Source organism: Humulus lupulus, chromosome X, assembly GCF_963169125.1.
Source record: "Humulus lupulus chromosome X, drHumLupu1.1, whole genome shotgun sequence".
Lineage (NCBI taxonomy): Eukaryota > Viridiplantae > Streptophyta > Magnoliopsida > Rosales > Cannabaceae > Humulus > Humulus lupulus.
In genome coordinates this window covers 120,418,666-120,446,480 of record NC_084802.1, presented here as the reverse complement: position 1 = coordinate 120,446,480, position 27,815 = coordinate 120,418,666, and the positions used below count along the sequence as shown (strand labels likewise).

General features: G+C 34.7%; 1 protein-coding gene and 1 non-coding gene across 4 annotated transcripts; both read left to right on the top strand.

Moving 5' to 3' along the window:
• The first annotated feature begins 14,887 nt into the window (after positions 1-14,887).
• Positions 14,888-14,993, top strand: LOC133807964 (small nucleolar RNA R71). Its single transcript, XR_009879842.1, has one exon. It is a non-coding gene; the product is annotated as a small nucleolar RNA R71 (small nucleolar RNA).
• A 7,321-nt stretch (positions 14,994-22,314) lies between these two features.
• On the top strand, positions 22,315-23,688 carry LOC133804081 (uncharacterized). 3 transcript variants are annotated; one of them, XR_009878298.1, is made up of 3 exons: positions 22,315-22,531; positions 23,284-23,415; positions 23,496-23,688. XR_009878298.1 is itself a non-coding variant. In XM_062242231.1 (2 exons), exons 1-2 carry the CDS (start codon positions 22,319-22,321, stop codon positions 23,616-23,618), a joined length of 336 nt encoding a protein of 111 aa, XP_062098215.1. In that variant the 5' UTR covers positions 22,315-22,318; the 3' UTR covers positions 23,619-23,688. The 3 variants fall into 3 exon arrangements, 1 of the variants encoding a protein (XP_062098215.1); XM_062242231.1 differs by lacking the exon at positions 23,284-23,415; XR_009878297.1 differs by lacking the exon at positions 22,315-22,531 and having other exon boundaries at positions 22,571-23,415.
• The last annotated feature ends 4,127 nt before the right edge of the window (positions 23,689-27,815 follow it).

The window sequence follows — 27,815 nt, the reverse complement described above, 5'->3', positions numbered from 1 at the left end:
CTAGACGCTGACCTTATTATTAAATTCAATTCAAATCCAAGCCACCTCTCAAGTCCTTGAGAGCCATAGTGTCAAAAGAAGATGCTCGTTTCTTGATATTGCAAATTGGTGGGATTTTCCACTGCTCATGTAACAATTGAGCTTTCCTACTAACGAACCTTTTCAAACGATGACGCACTGTTCGACTACCAACTTGAGCAATGACCTTTCTCTTGGTAACTTCCACCTTACTACCACCTCCTGTTATCACATCCACTCTACAACAAGTTGGAATTTCAGTTGCTGCAAAAACATTAAATGTTATCTCGTCTTGCTGCACACATAGCTTCAACTCCCCTTTTTGAACATCAATTAGCGCTCTTCAGTAGCTAAAAATGGCCTCCCAAGAATAATTGGAATATTTTCATCTTCCTCCATATCAAGAATAATAAAGTTTGCAGGAAAGATGAATTTTTCCACTTTCACCAATACATCCTCAATACATCCGAGGATGTTTAAGTGAACGATTCACCATTTGAAGGGACATGGTAGTAGGGCGAGCTTCTTCCAATTTCAACTTGCAAAAGATTGATAGAGGCATTAGATTCACAATCGCCCCTAAATCACATAAAGACTTTGTCCTCGTTGTACCCGCTATAGAGCATTGAATAGTGAAACTACTAGGATCTTTAAGCTTTGGCGACAATTTCTTTTGCAATATTGCATTGCACTCCTGAGTAAGTGCAAATATCTCATATTCCTCCAACTTCCTTTTATTTGATCAAATTTCCTTCAAGAATTTAAGGTAAGTTGGCATCTGCTCAAGCGCCTCGACAAATGGAATATTTATGTGAAGCTTCAAAAAAACTTCTAAAAATTTAGCAAAAATGCTTGTCAAAATTGTTTTTCTGGAGCCTCTATGGAAATGGAATTTTTATGTGGTGCTCAAAACTCACTGGTGACTTGTTCTTTTCAAGGTTCTCAGTAACCTTTTCTTCTACCTTACCTCTTTCTCATAATCCATTTTTGGTGGAAGACTAGCAGACCTCTCAACTAACTCTTCCAACTCCTTACCGCCCCTGAAGGAGATCGCATTTCACTACTCCTTAGGATTCACCTCAGTATTACTTGGAAAATTTCCTTAAGGTCTACTTTGTAAAAAGAATTCCAATTGACCCACTTCCATTTCGAGATTTCTGATGGATGACCGAGTTTCAGTCATAAACTGAGCTTGGGAGTTGGTCAAGGTCAACAATGCAGCTTGTAGCTCATTTGGCTTCTCTTCAGGAACTAGTGGCCTAGGTGGTGGCACTGGAGGTTGATGCATGATCTGCTTAGATTGAGGCTAGAATTGAGGTTCACTATAAGAAAAAATGCTTTTAATAACACTGAAAATATGTTCTCAAAACATACCATAACACTTTTTGATGTGTTAAGACCGACTATGTTATCGTAGGTCATGGTACTTTACATAACACTTTATCATTGTTATACAGATGTGTTATTATATTGTCAACGATAACACACTTTCTGTGTTATTTTAATATAGAGATAAGTGTTTAATTATGTTATTTATAGTCGATTATATAACACATTTCAATACTTATAAATTTGTGTTATACTACACTTTAGTATAACACTTTTTTTTGTGTTATACTATAGTTTAGTATAACACATTTTTTGTGTTATACTACACTTTAGTATAACACATTATTTGTGTTATATAATGAAGTTTGCATAACACAATTCTTTGCATAAAAAGTGTTATTGTAATAGATATTATAACACAATTTTCGTATTATTGTTATATTTAGATATGTTTAAATTCTCATTATATATTTTATTTATATAACACTAATTTATTCTATTATATTTTAATTTTTTTATATAATTAAAATTAGCTTTCTAATATATACTAGTATCATCAAATAAACTTGATTTTCAAATAACAAAAAGTAAGAACATTCAACATTGTATTAACAATCCACAAATTAGTTTAAAACATTCAACACTGTCATCAACAACAAAATGTTCTTTAAGTATTCAAGGAGTCTTAAATAGTCAACATAGTTAAAAGTTACTACTTTCAACACAATGAAATAAATAAAGTTACTACTTTCAAGGAGTCTTAAGTATCCTTTTCTACTTCGCTTGTCACATCTGCAAAATAAACAAAGAAATATTTTATTGTTATTATCTAGCATCACAAATTACTTCAAGAAAAATGCTATGGAAATTATATTCAAGAAAGGACACCACATACAAAATAATGAATTCAGAACTACACCAAAGAAAACAAAGAAACCAAACACTAAATTATAATACATTGGTCATTTTTTGAGTATGAAAATGTACCTCTTGGAATAACTTTTTTAGAAGGCCATGCAACTGTGGAACCAACTGCTTCTTGTATTGTAAGCATCGCATGATTAGGGCGAAATAAGTAAGATTCTGGTACAATATCAAAATCAACCCATACTTGCATAAAGTTTGGTCCAAGGGGCTTTCCATGTACAATTATCTTTGGATCACTAGAATCCCAATGACCTTCAGCAACAATTACATCTGCCCAGTCAAGCAAGTAGCAAGCATTCTTCCCTTCTGTAAAGTTATGTCTTTTTTCTAGTACAATACTCTACCAAATTTATTTTAAAGACAATATATTAGTTTCTGTATTTGTTCTTCTAAAATGAAAATTTAAAACAATAACAACTTTAATAATTTACCTTAGGGGACTGAATATTGTTTGACTACGGTCATTGCGAGACTGTCCTTCGCTTGGTTACTAACCTATTAAGATGGATCCAACTTTTATCCATCTCCAATGAATTTGAATTTGATGTTGTTCTCTTAATAAAATCTTGTTTTTTGTCTGGGTTTAACAACTGTTAGACAAGACAATCACATTATTTGCGGTTGTAATTTCAAGGTCATGGCAAGGTCATTAATGTAATGCCCCAGATTCCCTAATGTGGTTTAATGGCTGGATTAGTAGGCCGGGAGGGCCATAATTGTTTAATTATGCCATTAAATGTGTTTATGCATGTTTATGAGAATTATATTATAATATAATGTTAATTGTATGCATGTCGATGATATGTGTTGAGACCACATTATGATGTGGGTTTGTTCGAGCTATTCGACATGGGACGATCTTAGAATATTGATTAGCGGTTTAGTCACAACAAGTTTAAGTGTCGGGACTTGGGTTGAGTCTCGGGGTGATTTTGATGATTAGAGCGTTATCGGGAGATAAAGGGTAACGGGTTGTAAATTATTGGTGTTTGAGATTATTAAGGATTGCGAGAATTGGAGAGCGTTAATTATGATTAACGAGATAGGAGGAAAGTACCAAATATGCCCTTGGGAGTCTTTAGAAACTATTAATTGACCTAGGGGTAAAATGGACATTTCACCCCTAGGATAGATATAACCTTTGACAGTTGAAGAAGAAAGTGGAAAAACAGAGTATTCAAAAGAGTTCTCCCGTACCTTCTTCTCTTCACCTTTCTTTGTGGTTTTTGAACCAATTTTGAGGATTCAAGCTTGGGAAGCAAGCCTTGGGAGTTTGGGAGTGTGTTCCACCATTGAAGACCATCATAAGCCAAGCTTTGGGTAAGTTTCTAACCGTGGTTTTCTCTGGTTTGCCCTGTTCTGGTTTTATTTTGCAGCTGAGATTTCTAGGGTGAATTCATGGTTTTGTTGGGAGTTTTGGCTAAGGTTCCCATGCTTGTGATGTTTGGGGTGTGTTAGAATGGTTTTTGGGATCATTTGGCATCAAGAATAGGATTTGGAAGCTTGGAAATCGAGTTAGAATCGAAGGAGTTGAAGAAGGTCGGTTCAGGGGAGATTGGGTCTGGAGGTAGCGCTATAGCGCCCACCTTAGGGCGCTACAGCGCTCCTCAGGAGGCTTTCTGGCACTTGGGTGGTTCTGAGTGTAGCTCTGGGGCGCTAGGGGTTGAGCGCTGTAGCGCTACCCTGTTCCTTCTAAGTCCTGTTTTGAGTGTTTTTAAGGGTTTTTGACTTGGGGTTTCAATCCTTAAGGCCGGGATCGAATCTACTCACTGTGTGGGCATGTTTCGAGGTCCCGAGGGTGGTACTTAGGTTAAGACCCTATTATTATGGATTCTCAATAATGGAGGTTATAATTGGTTGTGATTAGGTAACCGCTAAGGAACTAAAAGATCGATCGTTCTCAGGGGTCGTCCTTACCATACTTCTCGCTCGAACCTAAGGTAAGAAAACAGTGTATGAATATAGTTGCACCTTGTATAGGTATATGACATGCATGGTTTGATATTGAGGCATGTTGGTTGATATATGTGGACATGGATTGCATATTAAATGCTAGTGAATGCTGATTACCTGTTTATGTCACTGACTAGTCAGGGACTGACTCCAAAGTCGATGAACACGCATTGAATGGCTCAATGGCATTAATGCGGGACCGACCCTAAGGTCGAAGAACTTATAAGCACTTGCCTGGTCTACGACCATATGTCTATAGCCAAGGTATATGACCCCGGTGACCGTTAGTCACGTGGCTAAGGGACGTTGTCCATAGCATCGACTCTAGAGTCGAGAGGAAGGTTATGTTGGTGAATAATCACCATGCACCTGTCCTGACCAAACTTATGAAAGAAATTCTTCTCAGTTAAGCCCTGGTGACCCTATCGTCACATGGCTAGAGGGAGCGATGCTCATTGCTGTGACTTTTGGCTATTGTCACCTACTCGCTTGGACTGTTAGTCCTGAATGGTTATTATGATCGTTGTTGATATTATATCATGCTTTATTGTGTTTTCTTGCTGGGCCTTGGCTCATGGGTGCTTTGTGGTGCAGGTAAAGGGAAAGAGAAGCTCACCCAACCCTGAGTGGAGAGCTTGGGTGATGTTGTGTACATACAGGGCCGCTTGACCGCCACGGTCAAGGAGTTCTTAGAGGGACTAGGGGTTTACCCTATTTTTGCCGCTTAGGCCGGCGGGGACTGTAAATTTGAAACAATAGAGACTCTTTTGTATTACAAACTACTTGTAAATATTTTGAAAGGCTCATGAGTAGTTTATTTACTTAATGAAATGCATCCTTTCCTTTTTACTGGTTTTCACCTTAACCTGATGATAACGCTTAGATCACATTTTTAACCAAAGGACTCGAGTAGCGAGTTAAATTTCCGGTTCACTGTTCACCGTAACTGTTCTGGGGTAACCAAGGCGTTACAATTAACACACATGCTTTTAAAAGAAAACATGCCTTGGTTGAATTTCAGGTCATCTTAAAAGAGAATTTCAGGTCATACCAGTTAAAAAGATCCTTTTCTTCAGTTAAATATCCTATATTTGCTATTTATCCTATGAATGATTAAAAATGGAAGAATTCCTTTATTGTTTTGGGGTTAGTTGCAGAAGAAGAAGAAGAAGAAAAGAAAGGTCATTAAGTCAATGTTGTTTAATAGAGAAGTTGACCATATTGTTATTTTTGACCCCAATTGTTTTGTGGGTTGTAAATATATCAATGAAAAGGCCTAGTGGGCACTGGCCCTTTTAATTTGATTAAGAAAAAAAGGGATATTATGTCTAGTGGGCAGCAGACTCTACATCATGTGCTCTTAAGAACTTGTTCCTTGAGAGTATAATTTGATTAATTCAGTCTTTTAAATCTGTAAAAACAATTGGTTATATGATCCAAATGGTGGTAACCAACCAAAAGGAAAGAAAAGGAAAATACATTGATCTCTTTTGTTTTTTTTTTTTTATTATTTTTTTGCTCAAGATTATTATTATTATTATTATTATATTTCTTAGTATTTAGAGTGGTCCCCTCCAAAATTCCATTGCCATGTTAGCAGCTTGTGGAGTGTGTAGTGTGGAGTGTGGACTATTTTTGTATGATAGAATAGATCACATGAAGGATGAGAATGTCAGCCTCATCACCATCTTTTCTTTTATAAACAAAAATATTTAACCTTTCAGTATCATCAATGGTTAGACTTAGATTTTTGTCTTTGTATAATATTCCATCTATGATCTCTGATTTCTCTTCCTATTTTTTATTTTTATGAGCAAGAATATAAATGGTGGGTAAAGTTTTACTTGGATTATGGTGAACCTAGTTTCTTACATATGTACTAATTTTAGCATATTATTATTTACTTGTTTCAAATAAAAAGAAATGGCTGACCCAGAAACTTGTTGTTGAAATTATTTTCCTTTCAATGAATAAGAAGTGTCATATATCTCACAATTCAGGGCCAATTTAAGAAGCATACATAGCCATCTGTTTGTTAGTGTGACCATTTTCTATTAGTATACATTATAAATTCAATCTATTGTACTCACTTTGTTTGGACCTACTTATAGGCTATATAGATAATAAGAATACACCATACCATCATATGGCTAAGTACTTTCAGATTTGGGTTATAATTAATTGAAGAAATTACACTTTTTAATTGTAATTTTATTCCACCATACCATCATATTCTTACCAGTTTTTTCCCTCTAGTCTTGGCAGTTTTCCCTCTACGAGCTAATTACTCTCTTGAATAAATAAAAGCATTTCATTTCTTGGTTTTCTTTAAAATTATGGCTTTCTATTTTCTGTTATACTAATCATATCAGCCCCTGTTTCTTATGGAATGAGCATGCATTTTTAACATCATTTTTAACAAAACAAGTGTCATATATCTCACAATTCAGGGCCAATTTAAGAAGCATACATAGCCATTTGTTTGTTAGTGTGACCATTTTCTATTAGTATACATTATAAATTCAATCTATTGTACTCACTTTGTTTTGACCTACTTATAGGCTATATAGATAATTAGAATACATTTTGGTTTGGTTTGGCAGTCTATTGCAAAACTGCCTCAAAGTTCTTACTTCAGACTTTTTGACTGATTTTAATTTGTAGGAAGTGCTTGTGTGTTTGATTCTGCAGTAAAAGGAAGTTTCAACAATGAACAAGGGTAAGATTTTCAAGCTAGCAAAGGGGTTCTGTGGGGTACACTATCTAATACATGCTTCATAGATTTGTAATTTTGAGTCAGATTTTATATTATATTCTCTGTCTATACACGATTGTAAGGGATTGCTGATGATTTTGGTCTTCTTATTATGTAAGTTTTGTAGTATTGATCTCAGAATGAATCCTGCTCTAAGTCTTAGTTCTGCATTCAGTTTCTTTTAACTAAAAACTATACAAATAGTTTAGTTAATGCTCTCCTTCAGTTGAACTAAAGAATTAGAGAAGGATTCATTTTGAGATCAATATTAAAGATAATAAATAGTAAAATATTGTGTACAATTTCTGAATGTGTAAATTACTTTTGTTTTTGTGGCTTGAAAAGCTTTTTTGCATTTTATTATGGAGATTTCAGTTGAAATCAGTAAGGCAGAGTGAGTTTCACTTATTTTAGATAGATTTTCCTTTGATTGAAAACCTTATAGTAATTTTTGAGGAACCAAATACTAGAGAGAACTATTAAAATTCCTCATTATTAATTAATAGACAGTGTTGGTATAGACCAAAACCCTAAACATTACAAGGTTGAGTTAGATTGAGAGGCTCCCCTTTCCCAAAGATTGCCAAATTCTTCTCTAAGTAAATCTCACTCTCTATCTACAATATTTTCCCCATCTAACAGCCCAGACAACTTCTAACACAAGTCTTTCTTATTGGAGGCTAATCTAAACACAAGTCTTGACCACCATTTTTTGTTAATTCTGCTGGTTTATTTTCTATCCATTTAATAGTCTCTAGTTTAAGAGATTCTAGTGTTATTTTTAATTTAAAAATCAGATTCTAAAATGGTAGCCACTAACTAATTGGGTTTGGATCAAAGACAAGATTTTAGCTTGGGTTATGGAAATTTTGTTATGGCAATTAAATCTAATCTATACATATGGAAATAATGAAAACAAAATGACTAAATGAAAATTTTAATCTATACATATAATGAAAAATCTAATCTATACATATAAAAGCTTACCTAACCATCAATCAATACCAAGTCAAAAAATTCAAACAACACACAATAAGTTTTCTTCCTTATATCATCGCAGCACACAAACAAATTTTCCAGAATCTACTTCTCTAATACACATAAGTTTTCAACCTTCCGTTATCACCGCAGTACACAATTTTAATCTCAGAACCTACTTCTCTATGGATGAATATTTAAGATATTCAAACTCCTCTAACATTTTTAAGATATTAATAATAAGAGTTAAAAGAACAAATTTCGTACCTCTTGCAAATTAACTTTGCAATGCTCCTTGCCAATTCGATCCCCAACCTAAAGAATATAATCAATACCTAAAAGATTAATACAAAATTAAAATTTGTTAATAGATATTAAAGCAGCCTTTGAAATCCAAAATTTATCTAATTCGATCTTAAAATTTGGGGATAAAATATATACACACATTTACTTTAAAGGCATTTTATGTATGACTTAGTAAATTTTGACAAAATGGATAGGAGAGTGTACCTATTTCACACAATACAACAGTAAGTTTTGATCGTTTTCTAAATATATGGGATTAGATGGTAATTTTTCCATAATGGAATTGTTTCTTTCCGGGGATGATTGAGATGTTATTATCCAATAATTTTTTTTCTAGGGGATGCCAGAGTATATTCAGTATATACTCTGGCTGAAATTACAGAGAGAAATTGAAAGGGTAAAGGATGAACTGAAATTTAGAAGTGATAACCAAAATCTAGGCAACGTAAATGAGAAATGACCAGCAGGGAAAATGAGTTCATCAAGCGTAGCCAATGAGTGAAAATGAGAAATAACCAACAGAATATAAGCAGTAAAAAAAGAACTTAGAAGTGATATTCTTTCAAGGCAAAGTAAATGAGACATAAATTCATCAAGCGTAGCTAAAAATGAGAAATAACCAGCAGAATATAAGCAGTAAAAAAAAGAGCTTAGAAGTGATATTCTTTCTAGGCAAAGTACAGATATAAAGATTGTAAGAACCCAAACTATAAAAATTGGGAGCTGATATTCTTTCAAAACATCAATTACGATCAAAATTTTATATGCATTGTTAATGTTCATTAATATGGATTCATATTTCTAATCAAACTTGTATGTTTCAATCTAATCCATGCAACTTTCAAAAAAATAATTCCCTACAACTGTCATCATCACTCACTAACCATGTATAATACAGCACTATCGATGGTGAAATTCAGTTTTCTGTCATATTGAGGGCCAAAAGGACAGTGCTACAGATCCAGTCATTGGTAAAATGACTTTGATAAAATAGTAGAGCATTAATTACTACTGATAGAGAAGTTGAGTAGTAAAAAGTAATATCAATGACATGGTTTCAATTCTAGGTGGCACTAATGGGAAAATGTGGATTGACCAACTAATTACAAAGAGCAATAGGAATGAATATAATCTGTCTTATTAATCTAAACCATACAAAGACAAATATTTACAGGAGAGCTATTGAAAAACTGAAAAGGAAACTAATTTTAATAATTGGCAAAAGACATGCATGATAGTGTGATGATCTTTTAGCAACTACATAAGTCTTGTGTTGTGATTAGCTCTTGTTATACATGTCATCTGTTTTAACTAGTCCAAACTTGCTTAACCCCGACTAGCAATTACTTGTTTATCATTTATTATTGATAAGAGCCATACAACATTTAATAGCTAATTACTTAGAATTTTTTGAGATCTAAAATCTGACCTGATTTTTAGCTTAACTTGTATATGTTTTCATTCTTGGATGGTTTATGTTCTTTTATTCTCCATTAAGCTTTCTCTTATTTTAAGTCAAATTATTTTTAAAAAATAAAACTATCTTATTACAACCCCAAATGGTTTTTTTTAACACACATGCTTTTCTTCTGTAGTGGCACAATTCTAAAACATTGGCCCCCCATCTCACCCTTGCTTGTCACAGTAGTTTTGGTAAGAAAAGAATGACATTTTAATGAAACTTGGCATTCCCAACATTTATACCAGTATATTTCAGAGCCAAAAATCAATCAAAGTATCTTGTCTCAAGAACAGTTCAAAATAGCAATCAAAATATGATCTTTAAACATAAACTGGTAAATGCCCAAATAAAAACTCAAAATAAACTGGTAAAGTTGATAAATGAACTCAAGAACAGTTCATCAACACTAGTTTATTGACTGTAGCTTTTCTCATCAGGTTTGGGAGCTGACTAAAGACTGGTTAGGCACTGCCATTTGACCCAAGTATTTTGTTCAATGGAAGCTGTGGTTAGAAGGGAAGCCCAAAAATTGGCTGCAGCGGTTTATGGCATCTGGTACAACAGAAATGCATGTTATTTTTCTCTTTGCTCCAGCACTCCTCTTTGTTTAGTTAAAATGATAAGTTTGAGTTTGAAAGCTAGATTTTTTGGCTGTTTGAGTCAACAGTGTTTGGCTAAGAATAGATCAATTGCTGAGTTGGTTAGGAGTTTATGATTTGGCTTGTATTTTAGTCTCTGTTTTGAGTTTGTTGTAAGTTTGGTGGTGTTTCAAATCTGGCAGTTGTAATTTCTTTTTGTGTTTTTAATATACTCCTTTTTTCGATAAAAAAAAAGTTGAAAAAACTAAAAAACTCAAAATAGATGGAAGTTGTAACAGTATAACTGAATACAATTGAAGCTAACAAAACTAACAACCTAGAAACAGAAAATAGAGAATCTTTAACATATGAATATGATAGAAATAGAGAATCTCCTCTCACACCCGCAAAACAAATCCAAAAGTAATTCGCTGAAGTTCACCATCAAAACCCAGCCAACTGCTAAGTGGACTCCTAAACACAACTATATGATCAGTACCACTCTCATTTCATTCATTTCATTTATACCAACAATTAAAATTACTCATTTTTTTGCCCCCAAAATTAAATGTTTATGCTCTCTTGTAAACAAAATGATTGGCTAAACCACCTTGCCCTACGTATAATTTGCACTTAACATCTTTCTGCAATGATGTATAAGTTAGTATAAGTTAAATAATCATTTCTTAAACAATATACACATTCTACTTCGAAACTACTTGGAAATGAGCCTTTTACTTAAGAGTGTCAAAAACCATAATTTCCAAGTCTCCACATAAGATATAGAGGAAATACTAGCAGTTTTTTCTTTTTTGGTTTCATCAGGTTATGACAGGTGGGCAAAAGAAACAATTAACTGATGTCGCACAGAATAGATTAGCATTTGCTAGTTTGGTAAAGTTGAGTTCTATTCACCATTGTCAAATCTACCAATAAAGCTAAGATCAAAATATTTATACAATTCTAACTAACATAGCTAAAAGTCAATAGTTCTATTGTTACTGTCACATTATATTCATTAGCAAAGCAACCATAAGCTTCTGATGAATGTTAATTAAGAAGTTCAAAAGCACCATCACGAACTTCATCATATGCCATACAACCTATAATGCATATACAACTCCAAAAGAAAACAAAGCAGAAACTGGAGAAAAATAGTTCCTCTACTTTCACATCTCTTAAATTTCTTTCACTGTATTGATGTAATCATGTGTTGTTTTCTGACAACAGTGCAAACTCTAAAAGTAAACTACATGGTCAAAAACTAAATCTCAACTTCTATTATTAGTTTGAGTATACAAAAATTGAGCTAAAAGTGAAAATGATAAAATAATTAAATAAATAGAGCTCCTATATATTAACAACATCACAATGAATCAACTTCTTTTTCTCCACATTGTCAAGTGAATTCTCATATTAAGAGATTTAAGCAAAACCTGAACCTAACTAAGAAACCCTTAAGATAATAGTCTTCACATCATGCCCCAGAAGTTTGATTTATGCCATATAACTACCAAATTACACAGACTAATTATATATCACATATTGAATAAAAAATTATATTTTGCACAAGAGATAGCATATGCCTTTGAGTAAAAAATAAATGTAATTTTTTTTCCAAAATTTGATACGGCAAGCTCAGCACCAGCATAAAAGAACAAAAGAGATGAGGGGTTGCTGCTCACTGCCATCATCAGTAACAATTTTTTTTTAAATTTTTGTTATTAATATTTATTCATGTCATTGTTGTTCCTTATAATGTAATGCTCTTATCAATGTCATAATTATAATTTCTAGTTTCACAGGGCGTGTCAGCCCTTTTTCACTTTCCTAATGCATTGATTAATATATGTTTTCATCTATTTGGCACTACAACCATATATATCATGATTACTATTTTGATAAGTATATATAATGTTGAAAGAGGACCAAAATCTATGCCCTCCTAAACAATCATTGAACTTGAAAAGTTTGTTCATGATATATAGAAAAGTCACATCCTCACATTTATTATTAATTGAGTTTCTTCTTTAATTACATAGAAAGTTTTCTATGTTAGTACATAAAATAGTTCCACCTTCAACAGGGATAAGTATTAAAACTAGAAAGATGGACTCTCAAAAAATTCATAAAAGGCACAGGATAGAGCAACAAAAAAAAAACGGTTGTTCAAATACACAAAATTAGCGAAGATTCATTAATTTATGAGAATGGGGGAAGAGAAGAAAGAGGAGTACAAAACCATGAGACATAAGAAAACTATTGGAACACAGGATAGCCAGGGGAGAAGTTTTAAAAGCAAGGGTGGTTACACACAAAATGGCATATTTGCATCAAAGCTCAAGTACTGAACAAACACCAAATGAGAAGGGGGGGAGGATAGGACTACGTGTTGGATAACATAAATTCTGTAAGAACACAGAGTTTAGTATCAAATATTATGTGAACAAATGCTAAAAGTAACTGAAAAAAGCCCAGCAAAATGCCAATGGTGACAAGCACCAAATGAATAAATAAAGCAATATCATAATACTACTTTCAACATGATAATGCTAATGTCACGAAATATAGATTGAAAAAAAAACTATCTAGTATCTAGGGGCTAATTTTAAAAAAAAAAAAAAAAAAGTAAACTTAACTGCTATTGAACTTCTGTTCCAAAAACCATCTCGACTAACATGACAGCAACCTGAAATGACAACTAACATAAACCACCCGCAGGAAGAGAAGAGTGAATTCTAGAGAACTTTTTATTTTTATCAGAACTATGGTAATAACATTTCTTCTCCAACTTGTCTACTCTTTTAGTCTCTGTTAACTTCTTAAGGAAAACTCAAACTGAGAACTTTTCTCAATGAGAAATTAAATAAAACAAGGTTAATAGGCATATCAAGTTAACTTATCCTCAGCACAACTCTGTTGGAACTGAACCCTCAACTCTGAGTTATTACTTACTAGACTTTCTTTATCAATAACTCAAGGATTCCACTAGAGTTTATTATAATTTCCTCTTGCTTACTCATTTATTGATTTATTTTAAGGGTTCCTTAGGAAGCTGTTGCCTATTATGATAAATATTAAAAGCCAGTAGCATGAAGAAGAGAAATTGCAGGATCAGAATCTTCTATCGACCCTAATTTTTTTATGTTTTCTCCTTAAGGAATAAACTTTTCAGATGATGCCAATACTTCATAAAGCTTAAACTAGTACTTAATATATGAAGATAGGATCTTTCTCCTCTATGATCATCGCTCTCAAGCTCAGTTGTGCCAGAAACAACTTCTGTTTCTTTAAAATACGAAAATGACCATTATATATATGAAATTTCATAGCTAACTATAGCATTATATATATTATATGATAGGGAGCATATGAGTTAATGCAGAATTAAAAGAAGTCAAAGAATTAGAAGAGAGGAGGAAGACACTTGATGCTCTGGCAAAAACAACAATTAGTTACTCCTATTGCCACTGCTAATAAACTTATGTGTGAGATATGAATATGAGAGAAGGCATAGCTCCATACCTAGGGAATCTGTAGAGTGCCAGAGGTTTTGTTGCCGGACTTTTGTTGTGCGTAGGGAGAAGGAAAAAACCATTCATTGGAGAAGAAAAGCCAACTCCAGTCGCACGGGCTGTTGTGGTCGAACGATGGCTGGGTTGCTGTCTTGAGGTTGAACGGCGGCTGGGCAACTGCCATGGGTCCCGAGTTGTCGAATGGAGGTGGGGGGCGCTGCCACTGAGGAGGTGATGTGCGCGAGGTCGAACGGAGGAGGAAGGGTGCCACCACCTTGCCCTACGGCGGAATGGATGGAGGAGACTTGAGCTGAGATTTGAGGGATGGAGGAGATGTGAGCTCAGATTTGAAGCAGGGATGATGAAACCGAAGATAGAGTTAAGACTTTGCTTAGCCGAAGAAGAAAATGGTGAGTCCGAAATTGGTGTGATTTTTTCTGAAAAAAAATGTTAAGTGACGGGCTCCCAAAATATTACCGCCTTTTTCATTTGCTACATATATAACATTTACCATAATACTTTTTCATTTCTATTATATTCATGTGTTATCGAAATGGGTATTTGGTGTAGTGGTTGCTGGCCCTAATTATTTCTCCATAAAAAATTAGGGTGATTTCTCCATCGTGGATTATATGAATTGGAGAAGGGAATGTTGGCTTGCCTATTAAAATTAATCATCATGTTGACTTGCTCCATAGGGATGGTGTTATTGAACTTTGTTGCCGTACACTGCTCAAATTGGTGAGGACCACAACAAATTTCACACCCTGTCTGTAACTGAATGGCATTGGTTGATATTGTATTCTGCTATAATTGTTTAATCAATGTCCCAACTTGAGCAGTCAAAGTAGTGATTGCTTCTAATTCATGAACCGCAGCTACCTTTCCTTCACTAGTTGCATGCTCATCCAACCATTGATGGTTTTTTGTAGACATATCTTCCAAAAACTCATATGCAGCATTGGCACTTTTACTCATAAATGCCCCTCTAGTTGCGACATCAATTATGGTGCGAGTAGTACCGCACAATCCATTGTAAAAGTTGTGGACTAACATCCATTTTTCAATGTCGTGATGAGGACACATTCTCAAAGTTCCTTGAACCTCTCCCAAGAGTCATATAAAGATTCCCCCTAAAGCCGGTAAAAATTATTGATCTCCCCCCTTAATTTAGCAGCCTTTGATGGAGGAAATATCTTGCCAAGGAATTTCTTAGCCAAATCCTCCCAAGTATTTATAGAATTGGATTGAAGGGAGATCAACCAAATTTTAGCAATATCTCGCAGCGAAAATGGGAATAGCCTCAATTTAATTGCATCGTCGCTCACCCCATTATACTTGAACATTGCACATAACTCCAGAAAATTAGCTATGTGCATATGATGATCTTCAGAGCGTAACCCACCAAACTGCACTGTGCCCTGAACCATTTGGAGAATAGCCTGCATAATCTCAAAATTATTTTCGATAACAGCTTGTGGTCTGATACATGTCTGCACCCCTGTAATGTAATGGTAGGGAGTACATAATCCCTCAAGCTACGAATGGTGGGATTACGAGCTTGTGCTGCTGGTGGCACTCTTTCATTACCATTGTTCACCACATCGTCATTATTAATGTTATCGACCATAGCAACAATGGAATTCTCAACTCTCTTTTTCCTTCAGTTCTGCTTGTACGTTTTCTCAATATCAGGATTAATAGGAACAAAATTGTTTGCTCCTCTTCTTCTGCTTATATAACAAAATTCCCTGAAATATAAGTTAACAAATGCAGGCAAACCAAGTTAGAAACCGTTTAAAGAACAACCAAATTAGAAATAAAATTAACTATTTTGAAATTGATAATTTTTAGTCCCCGATAACGGCACCAAAAACTTGTTACAGATTTTATGCTACGCAAGTATACATAATCGCAATTTGTAATAAATCTTGGTAAGACCAAGTATCATCCCACGAAGACTGATTTATCAATTACCAATTAATTAATTCTTGATTTCTATTTGGCTAACGAAAATTGGATTTGTAAAATTTATAATCAAGAAAGCATAAATAAATGTAAAGTGAAAAAATAAATTAACAACAAGAACATAAGAATGAAGTTCACAAACGAGGACAATTAGGAATTCTAATCTTCCCTACTATCCACTCTATTATTCTTTAATGCAATTACCACTGATATTATTCTCACTAAAAAGATAGGCATACAAAAGTATTAACTTTCGGATTAAGAAATAGAAAACTCGACCTAATGTGAATTCTATATATTTCTTTGGTCAATTCAGACAATAGGAAGTAATAAATACAACCCTAAATCACATAGACCAATTTGATACTCTTGTTCTAAATTTAGATCTACGTCTACTCAATTTTAGCATATTCAAATCTCACTTTTCAGATTTTGATTCAAATTCATAAATCGTATGTAAATGGTGCACAGTCAATCACACACATTCTAAACACAAATTGGGTAAATTTTAGATGAAGAAGAAATAGACAAATGCATTAAATCATAATAGAGTTTCAAGAGAGTCAATTAGAAACCCTAATAATGAAATTAGTTCATAAACATGACTGCGAAATCCATACTACTAATGATTAACATAAAGAAAGACAAAGAAAAGAGAAAAAGAACTCTTGATCCGATCCAATCTTCGCCGGAATGGCTCCCAAGTGTTTTCTTCCTATTTTCTACTGCCAAAAATCCTCTAGTTTCGAAATTAGGATTATAACCTAATTTTTTTTCCTTCAAAAGCAATGTGGACCGTGGCCCAGTACTTCAAGTGTAATGCCCTGGTTACCCCAGAAAAGTTACGGTGAACGGTGGACCGAAAATTTGACCCGCTACCCGAGTCGTTTGGTCAAAAACGTGTTCTAAGTGTAATTAACAGGTTAAGGTGAAAAACTACTAAAAAGGAAATGGATATTTTCATTACAAACTGCTCTGCAGAGCTCTTCAAAACATTTACAAGTTGTTCTCAGTACAAAATGGTCATTACTGTTTCAAATTTACAATCCCGCCGACCTAAGCGGCAAAAATAGGGTAAACCCCCTAGTTCCTCTGAGAACGCCTTGGCCGTGGTGGTCAAGTGGCCGCATATGTACACATCACCACCTAAGCCCTCCACTCAAGGCTGGGTGAGCTTCTCTTTCCCTTTACCTGCACCACATAGCACCCATGAGCCAAGGCCCAGCAAGAAAACACAGTAAAGCAGGATATAATATCAACAATGATCGTAATAATCATCCAGGACTATCAGTCCCAACAAATAGGTGACCATCGCAAGAGTCACTAATACAGGGATAGCACCCTCCAGCCATGTGATGATAGGGTCACCAGGGCTTAACAGATAAGTGAGCCTTTCATAAGTTTGAATAGGATAGGTGTATGGTGATTAGTCACCAACATAACCTTCCTCGTGACTTACAGTCATAAACTCTGGAACAGCGTTCCCTAGCCATGTGACAAGCAGTCACCGGGGCCATATGCCCTGGCTATGAATAACTGGTCTTAGACCAGACAAGCGCTTATAAGTTAATTGACCTTAGGGTCGGTCCAACGTTAATACCCCATATGAGTCATTCTTTGCTGATATCGATTAGATCTAATCTTCATTTGGCTCGGCGTTCATGATGCTATGCCATTTCTGACTCTTTAGGTCAGTGTCCCTGACTAATCAGTACATATTCAAGTACTCAACATTTGCTAGCATTTAATAGGCAATCCAAGTCCACATTTTTCAATCAACATGCCTCAATAATGATCACGCATGTCACATATACACAGGGTGCAGTTTTCTTACCTCAGATTCGAGCTAGAAAGATTAAAAGAACGACCCGTGAGAACGATCAACCTTTAGTCCTTTAGCGGCAACCTAATCATAACCAAACACGGGACATCATCAATAATAATGGTCAACATAGGTTTCCACACCAATATCTAGCCTCCGAGAGATCAATCCCAACTAATCCAAGTAGTAGGAACACTCCCGAGGCCTATAGCTAAGTTCCCGGGGTCAAAACGAGCAAATGGGGTAAAAACAGGGCAAGGGATGTGACCCTCACACCTTGGGCCACGGCCCCCAGAGATTCCAGAGGCAAGCTCCGCAGCGCCCAACACAAACAGAACCTCCTCCTTCAACCTCGAGCTAGGGCCGCGACCCCCAACCCTGGGCCATTCCCAAACACGTTTTTGACTTCTCCAAGCTTCCAAAATCATACCTAACCATCCCCAATCATCAAACACTACAACATTTTTTACCAAACATTACAGTAAAGTATTACAGAATTTAAAAAGCGTTATTAATGCTTTATGTAAATAAAAAAAAATATGCATACAAAAATTTGGAGCCAAATGAAATAATAGGTGGCAATTAATACAGGCGCCCTTTTTTTAGCCTCATTCCCTCTCTTAAATCTTAGCCTCACTCTCTCTCTTCTCAGATCTTTATCTCCCTCACATCTAACCTCTCGGCGTAGGAGTCTCGACAGAGACGGCGACGGAACTTGACAGAGACGGCGACGGCGACGGCGACAGCGACGGGGCTAACGATATCCTTCTTTATCTGCTTTCGCCGTTGCAGGTCTGACGGTTATGTTAATCTACGAAGGTTATGCTCTTATTTTGAATGGATTTACTTGCTTTCACCATTTATTTCTCTGAATTTCGGGACATTGAAACCCTTAATTGATAGCTCAGTATGGACACACACAATTTTTATGTTTTCTCTGAATTTTGACTCTGTCTTTGCTCTTTTTTTTCTGGAGTTTTGTTGATATTTATTTTTTGTAAGAATGATTTTGGTCACAATGCAGATTTAGTGTTTGGTTTCCGGGAAAAAGTCTTTGGAAAATGGTGGAGAATCAATTTGTGAACATCCTGTTTCGGATGTTGTTTGATTTGGAAATGCTGATGCTGTTGACTATTTCAAAATCATGAGTTTGGCTCTATTTGTTAGAGCTTTTTGCTTTTGAGATTTCATGTGCTGGAAATCTGGTATTGATTTTTTCTTCTTGTTGTTTGGTATGCTTTTAGGGAACCAAATAGAGTGGTTGAGGAGTCAAAACTAATCTAGGGTATTGATAAATTCGAATTTTAAGCTTTTGTCAGGTATTGAACTAGTGGGAAGTTTTCTTTGTGAAAAATCAGATGTAAATCGAATCCAATTTCTTATCAGATTTCAACATCTTAATTAAATATCCAATGTTTTCTCGTTCTTTTTTTTTTGGTTATACAAACCCATATCTAAATCGTTTATTTGTATAACTAATTAGTTTAGAAAATTTAATGACATATGGTTCTTGATTGACTTGTAAGTGGTTGCATTAAAAAGTGTTTAGTTAATTATGTGAAAATAATAATATTCAATAGAAATCCTCAACTAATCATACTAATGGACGAAAAATTCAACATAAATGACTTTTAAACAATATATTATGAATATAACAAATTGACAGGGTGCAATTGTATTGCTGCAACTTTGAATGATCAAACCCCAATTGATGTGTATTTTAGTAATAATAATGTGAGCTTTTTGTGGAAAATTTCTGCCAAAATAAATTCTCTCATTATTATTGATCAAGAATAATTTTTTGCTTCTTAAGTTCACAATGTTAGACACATACCAATTACTACCTATATATTACTTTGAACATTTCACCTCAATATGAACTTTAGCGCCTTGAGTAGAATATTGTCTCTCTTGTCTAAAACTTAAGATAAGAGAGAAAATATACTCATATTCCCTTTATTTGTTAGAGCTTTTTGTTTGAGATTTCATGTGCTGGAAGTCTGGTATTGATTTATTCTTCTTGTTGTTTGGTATGCTTTTAGGGAACCAAACAGAGTGGTTGAGGAGTCAAAACTGATCTAGGGTATTCACAAATTCTAATTTTAAGCTTTTGTCAGGTATTAGGATATTTATATACTATATATATTTTAGCCCTATTTTTTTAATTGCTTGCATTATTCATTGTAGTACCAGGTTGTCATGAATGAATATGCAAGCATATCATTTCCTAGCAACATCCTCACATGCTTGTCTTGTTTTTTTTTTTTTTAAAAAATAAAATCTATTTTGCTTTATATGTAGTACTACAATGAATTCTACCCTCTCAGTCTGAGATCTTCAGTCCTACAAATGTCAAACATGTTAAGACTTAAGAAAGAAAGAAAGAAAATTTGATGTCTTCTCTCTTCCTCTTGGGTATCTTAGAACCTAGATAAGTTGTCCCAGATTCTGAACAAAGTTAATTGTTGTCCTTTAAGCCACTAGCCACAGAAACACAGATGTTGATAGGATTATTTGTGAGAACCTCATCTAGCAAGGTGGTGAGTCCATTACAAATGGATAATGAATGTTTGGGATTACAAATTATGTCATTGATTAATAGTACTTACTATATCCACCAACCAACCTTATGTTGATGTTTGTATCTCAACTTCATTTTTTTGGGGGGAATACTTTTAATAATAAAGAAAAAAGAAACTGATTTTCTTGTAAATTTTTAGAGCTTCTCATTGTTCTCAACTCTACTCCTCAAGGTAGCTAAGGTTGTAGTTCATTAGCATTGCTAGAAGCACATAATTACTTCGATAACTCCAGTTTTATAACTCATTAAGCCATAGTCAATTTGGTAACTCCAATACACACATTCCTTGTTACTTGATAGAGTGTTGGATCTTTAAGGCACTTTGGAGAAAGTACTACTTTTAGGAATATTTTGCTATGCAACAAAAGAATTGTGTTCTTGGGAAGAATCTAAATTCATGCTGCAGCTGAAATTTCTCATTACTTATTTGTTTGTTTGGATGTAGATGTCTTTCTAGTAAATTATTTTGATTTAAATTAAATTTTATTCCCCATAGTAGAATGCAAAGTTGAATTAGGCACACAATTAAAAAGTGACATGACAGGATATCACAATAGGCTTCTAGTTGATTCTGCGTACAAAACTGATTAACCTTATTTATGATTTGAGCAATAGTACTTAGGAAGATAAAATATGTTCCATAATTTAAAATCCTGGATAATGGTATTTCCTTTTCTTGTTTTTTTCTTTTCTTTTCTTTTTTGGTTGGTGGTGGTGCCCTCCCCACTTTATGTTTTTTTTTCTTTTTTCTTTTGCTAATTGTAACACAGTGGTCTTGATTAGTCCATGTATGGTTTCCTTTACTCTAACCTAGTAGAAAGAAATGCAAACTGAAAACATTGAGAATCCCAACCTGAATAGGGTCATTTGGTTTGTGTATCTACTGAAATTTAAATATTGAAAAAGACAAATTGTTCTGAAAGAATGTTGTTGATAGTTGATATATATATATAAATCAAGTCTCTAGTTATGATTATATTTGATGGTTTTTATTCTTAGTTTCAATGCTCTACTTGACTAACGTTTTGGATTCTCATAATGCAAACTGCAATTAAATTGTTCTGAAAAGAAGCATTTATCCAAATCAAGTCTCTAGTTATGTTACAATTGGTGTCCTCTTTCTAAGTCTCTAGTACCCACCAAGCTATGAAAAAAGGCTCAAAATTAATGGGTATTGCCTATAGGAATATGCAAACCACAAATTTTACATATCTTTATTGTTGGTGAAAGAAATTTTACAATTTTGCTATCCATAATTTTTTTTCCAATCAATAATATATATAATTCAAATATTTAATTAATAAAATTAATATTTATTAATAAAATATTAATAAAATTAATTCATATATGAGATAGCAGCAGAAGATAGATTTGACACTTTAATATTTATTTTATGCTTTGTGCAGATAATTGAGCTGCCTCACGAGAAACTCTTACTTTTGTTTGCATTTTGCAAGAGGTATGTCGTTTTCTTTTGTTTTAATATTATGCAAATGTTAGAGGAGTTTGAATATCTTAAATATTCATCCATAGTGAAGTAAGTTCTGAGATCATTATTATCTGCTGCGGTGATAACGGACGGTTGAGAACTTGTGTGTCTTAGTGAAGTAGGATCTGAGAAATTTGTGTGTTGCAGCGATATAAGGAAGAATAACATAGTGTTGTTTGATTTAGTTGAATTGATATTGACAGATGGTTAGTTGCTAGTCTAGTTGAAATGGTGTTTGATTTTATATAGACATATCTAGTATTACTATTTTATAATTGAATTGTGTTTGCTTGATTTGTTTGATTATTGGTACATTAATTAGATTGTTAAAAACATACACTTATAAATATCATTTTCTTTGTACAAGCTAAAAACTACCAATGGTTGGTCAAATAATATGTAGAACCATTTTGAGTTTTTATTTCAATTATGTAGAACAATTTCAAGATTATATTTTAATTATGATAGAACTCTTTTGAGATTACATTTCAATTTATTCTATTGGTTATTTATCTTATTTTCATTTCTACAGTGATATTTGACTCCTCAAGTTGTATATGATGTTTTTATCTTTTGCATTAAATTGTATTATTCATGAATAATTATGTTGTATTGTTATTTAAATAGGTTAACACCCATGGCTAATGAAAGGGATATAAAGCTTTCAAGGATCAAAGAACGAAGAGAGAATGAGTCTCTTGCACCTTTGAAGCACAAGCAAAAGCGTAGTCTACAAATCATTAGGGATTCTCCTGAACTTGAAAAGTCAACACATGTTAAGGACAAGCCAAAGCATATACTTCGAATCATTGAGGATTCTCCTGAAATTGAAAAGTTAACGCATGTTAAGGTATCAAGTCCTATGCAATAGGCCTTATTTCAATTTTTTCTCTTATGATATACTTAGTTTATGCTATTTAATAAAATGAGTTGTACTTGGAATTAAGATGATTTATGATGTAGTCAAATGGTTCATATTTTTCTCTCCGCCTTTAGGAAAGCTCAAAAAGATCATTCCACCTATTAAGCTTTTGTAAGCTGCTCTAATTGAATATGTTGTTATATATATATATATATATTATTTTTCTATATTTTTCTTTCATTATTTGTTTCTTTTACCTATTTCATTCAATATTTGAAGCTCAAACCATATATGTTTTTCATGATTCTTGAAGCTGCATTTTACTTTTTATGTGATAGTAGAGTATTGTTCTTGTGTATGCTTAATGCCTATATGACAAAATTATATTTTATTATATACTATGATATAGACATAAACTTATCATTATTTTCTTTACTTTATGCGTTGTCTACTAAATTGATGTGTAGTTATTTGGTTGTATTATATTTATTGCCTAAAATAATCACAAATAATTGTCTGAAGGAAAAGTACATAGGAATTTACTTTAAAATTGCATTAAGTTGTCTTCTGTTGTCTTCTCTTGACAATCTATTTTTAAAATTTTAGAGTGTCAAGAATCACACATTTGACTCTGAATGAAAAATATTAGATTGGATTGGATCTTGTAAAATTATTGCAAAAGGCTCTTTTGTTTCAAGTGACCCAAAGGATGACATTCACCATGTTCCTCTTGGGCCTAGTGCTATGAAAGTGGGGTTAGATCTTGTGAGAAAGAATTATGCATTTTTGTGGAGACCTTCAGGAGCTATGTCTACTATAGAAGATGCTATAGGTAGTATAATTTCATGACCAGCTGATAAAGGCATAATTAGGTAATTGACTTTTTTTATGTACTCTTTTAGTTTACTATTAACTTTAAGTTTAAACATTAATTATTTAAATTCTTATGTAGTTAAGCAAATCGACCCACAACAAAGACAAGTGCACAATGGATGATGAATTGAAGGATGGAGCAAGTTTCATGGTTTACTTTTTGTGTATCTTGCTATGGCTTTGTTTTTCATTTTTGAAGTAAAAGATGTCCAAGATTATATAACTTTATTATGTATGCTTTCAAACTTAAGTTAGAACTAAGATCTCATGAAGTAGCCACAATCATGGTTCGAATTAGCTCTTGTTTAATGTAATACTTATGGTTTATCAACCTATTTAATATTACATTTTGTGATTAATTTTGATATTATTTTTATCCAAATACAATAATAAAAACCTTTTAATTTAAAAGAAAACTTATAATTATCCTTACACAACAAAATTAAAAATCTATTATCTAGACTAAAATAATAAAATTTTATTACTAGACCTTTAATATGGTATTTATGGTTGCCTTGGATACATATTATAAGTGTAACAAAATGTTATGATTTATATAATATAACAAACTAAAAACGCCATCAAAATAATCAATTATAACAGTTGAAAAGTGTTATGCAAAAATTTTAAGATTAAACTTCAAATTTATAACCAATTACTCTAACTAAATGTTATTATTTTAATATGATAGAAACTAAAAATCTGTTATTGAATACTTTAAGATAACATGGAACATAACATTTAAAAACTGTTATAGAAAAGACGGGACTTTTAATAACAGGGGCTATGTTAGCGTTTTGAGAAGTGTTATGAATACTTCCAGTTAGCAGTTTTTAAGTGTTATGAATACTGTTTTTTCTTGTAGTGAAAACATGGTTCCCAAGATTTCCAATGCATCAAAACCCTCAAAACCCAAGGTTCAAACCAACCAAAAACTCAACAATTCAAAAAGTTCAATTCAAATCTTAGAAACTCAGAAAACTCAAAACTTTAAACTTAGATTACCTTTGATTGGGTTGTTTTCCATCAAATCCTTCGGTTAAGAAGCTTCTAATCTTTCCTAGGATTGCTATGCCTCAATCCTCGCTTGATTCCGACTCCTAGAACTCGAGATATCTTCGAAAATGCTTAAACGGTAAAACAGACTATTGAAAGGGAGAACGAGAGGTTCTCTAATCGTACATTCTATCTGACAGCTACTTCAAGCTTAAGTAACCTCAAATAAAACCTAATGCTCGGGGTCCCGAAAATACCCCCGGGGACATTATAGTCAAAACCTCCGAAATTCCACCCTGATCTCAAATATTCCCAATTTATCATCAAATAAACATTTCTACTACCCCAAAATTGACCCCGTTATGACAAAACCGCTAATCCATTATATATGACCGTCTCATGCCGAATAGCTCGAATATATCTCCATAATAATGGAATCTCATTCAAAAATCAAGTTATGCACCCAAATACACACATTCACCCTCAATGGGCCAAATTATCAAAATAGCTTAATTATTTAAATGTGGACCCACATGCACGCATATAACATCATATCATAATATAATACACATATACATGCATAATATCATTTAATGGCATAATTAAGCAAGTATGGCCCTCCCGGCCTAATAATCTCGCCATTAAACCATACCGGAGAATTCGGGGCATTACAACTATCCCCTCCTTACAGAAATTTCGTCCTCGAAATTTACCTGAACAACTCGGGCTACTGATTCTGCATGTCTGACTCCAGCTCCCAGGTCGCTTCCTTGACCTTGCTGTTCCTCCAAAATACCTTAGCCAAAGGTATCGTCTTGTTCCTGAGGACCTTATCTTTTCTGCCGAGTATCTGGACAGGCTGTTCCTCATAGGAGAGATCTGCCTCAAGCTCCAGATCTTCATAGCTCAAAATATGATTAACATCAGGCACATACCTCCGAAGAGCTGAAACATGAAATACATTATGCACGGCAGACAATACCGGAGGCAAAGCCAACCTGTAAGCCACCTGACCAACCCTCTTCAGGATCTCAAATGGACCTACATATCTGGGGCTCAGTTTGCCTTTCTTCCCAAACCTTCTCACCCCTTTCCATGGCGAGACTCTAAGGAAGACATATTCTCCTACCTGGAACTCCACGTTCCTGCGCTTAGGATCTGCATAGTTTTTCTGTCTACTCTGAGAGGTAAGCATTCTAGCTCTAATCTTCTCTATGGCCTCATTGGTCCTCTGAACTGCCTCAAGACCTAAGTATCTCCTTTCACCTGTCTCATCCCAATGAATGGGAGACCTACATTTCCTACCATACAGCATCTCATAAGGTGCAACCCCAATTGTAGACTGATAACTGTTGTTGTAGGAGAATTCTATCAAAGGCAGATACTTACTCCAAGATCCACCAAAGTCCAGCACACATGCTCTCAGCATGTCTACCAAAATCTAGATCATCCTCTCAGAATGCCCATCTGTCTGAGAATGATAAGTAGTACTAAACTTCAACTGCGTCCCCATGGCCTTCTGCAAACTCCCCCAAAACTTGGAGGTAAAGGTAGGGTCCCGATCTGACACGATCGACCTAGGCGCACCATGGAGCCGCACAATCTCTCTCACATAGAGATCTGCATACTGGTCAACTGTATAAGTAGTCCTCACTGGCAGGAAGTGAGATGACTTTGTGTAGCGATCCACTATCACCCAAATTGAATCATGCTGACCAACGGTCCTGGGTAAGCCCACCACAAAATCCATTGTGATGTCTTCCCACTTCCACTTTGGGATATCCAGAGGCTGCAGTAGCCCTGCCGGCCTCTGATGCTCAGCCTTGACTTGTTGACATGTCAAGCACTTAGCCATATACTCTACTACATCTCTCTTCATCCCTGGCCACCAATATAACGATCTCACATCCTGGTACATCTTCATGGTGCCTGGATGCAAAGAGTAAGGTGTAGTATGAGATTCATCCAGAATCTCTCGCCTCATTGCAGTGTCTAACGGAACACATATCCGCCCCTTGTATCTCAACAAGCCTAACTTAGACATTGAATAATCTCTGGATGCTCCAGCCAGAACATCCTCTCTGATCTTGATCAGCTGTGGATCACTCAGCTGACCCTCCTTAATTCTCTCTAACAGCGTAGATTGTAGCGTAATATTAGCCAACTGGCCCACCAACAACTCTATACCAGCTCTGGTCATATCATCAGCTAACTCCCTGGCTATTGGCCTCATACCATAAATTTGTCTCGGACCCTTTCGGCTTAAGGCATCAGCTACCACGTTGGCTTTTCCTGGATGATACAGAATCTCACAATCATAATCTTTTACTAACTCCAGCCAACGCCTTTGCCTCATATTAAGGTCTTTCTGGGTGAAGAAGTACTTCAGGCTCTTGTGGTCTATATAAATCTCACACTTCTCTCCATAGAGATAGTGCCTCCATATCTTCAAAGAAAAACCACAGCTGCTAACTCTAAATCATGAGTAGGATACCTCTTTTCATACTCTTTCAACTGACGAGAAGCATAGGCAATAACCCTCTCTGATTGCATCAAAACACAGCCCAAACCCTGATGAGAAGCATCACAATAAATCACAAACTTCTCCTGACCTGTCGGAAGACTCAGAATCGGAGCTGTAATCAACCTTTGATTCAGTTCCTGGAAACTGTTCTCACACTTATCTGACCACACAAACTTCTGATTCTTGCGTGTCACCTCAGTCAATGCACTAGCTATCTTTGAGAACCCTTCCACGAAACGTTTATAATACCCTGCCAATCCAATGAAACTTCTAACCTCAGAAGCATTCTTTGGCTTTGGCCAATCGCTGACCGCTTTGATCTTTGCTGGATCCACTTTAATCCCCTCCTTACTGACAATGTGTCCAAGAAGAGATACTTGAGACAACCAGAACTCACATTTCTTGAATTTAGCAAACAATATGTGTTCCCTCAGTCTCTGTAGAACCAATATCAGGTGATACTCATGCTCTGCCTCTGACTGAGAATATACCAAAATGTCATCAATAAAGACGATCACAAACTGGTCTAGATAGTCCTTGAACACCCTGTTCATCAGATCCATAAAAGCAGCAGGGGCATTAGTCAATCTAAATGACATAACTAGAAACTCATAATGCCCATACCTGATACGAAAAGCAGTCTTGGGAGAAACCTAGAGGGAAAGAGAAGAAAAGGAAGGAAGCTGAGTTTTAAACCTAGAGGAGGAATCAAGGTGGGTTGAAGTAGTTAAAGCCAAGCAGGGATCAAGATTTGGTCAGAGGTAAGTTTCATCTCTGAATTTCTGTGTTAACTAAGTTTCTATAGAATTTGGGTTGAAATTGAAAGATGGTTTGTGGCTGGTTTTCTTGGGAATTCAGCTTGTGAAATTAGAAGGCTTA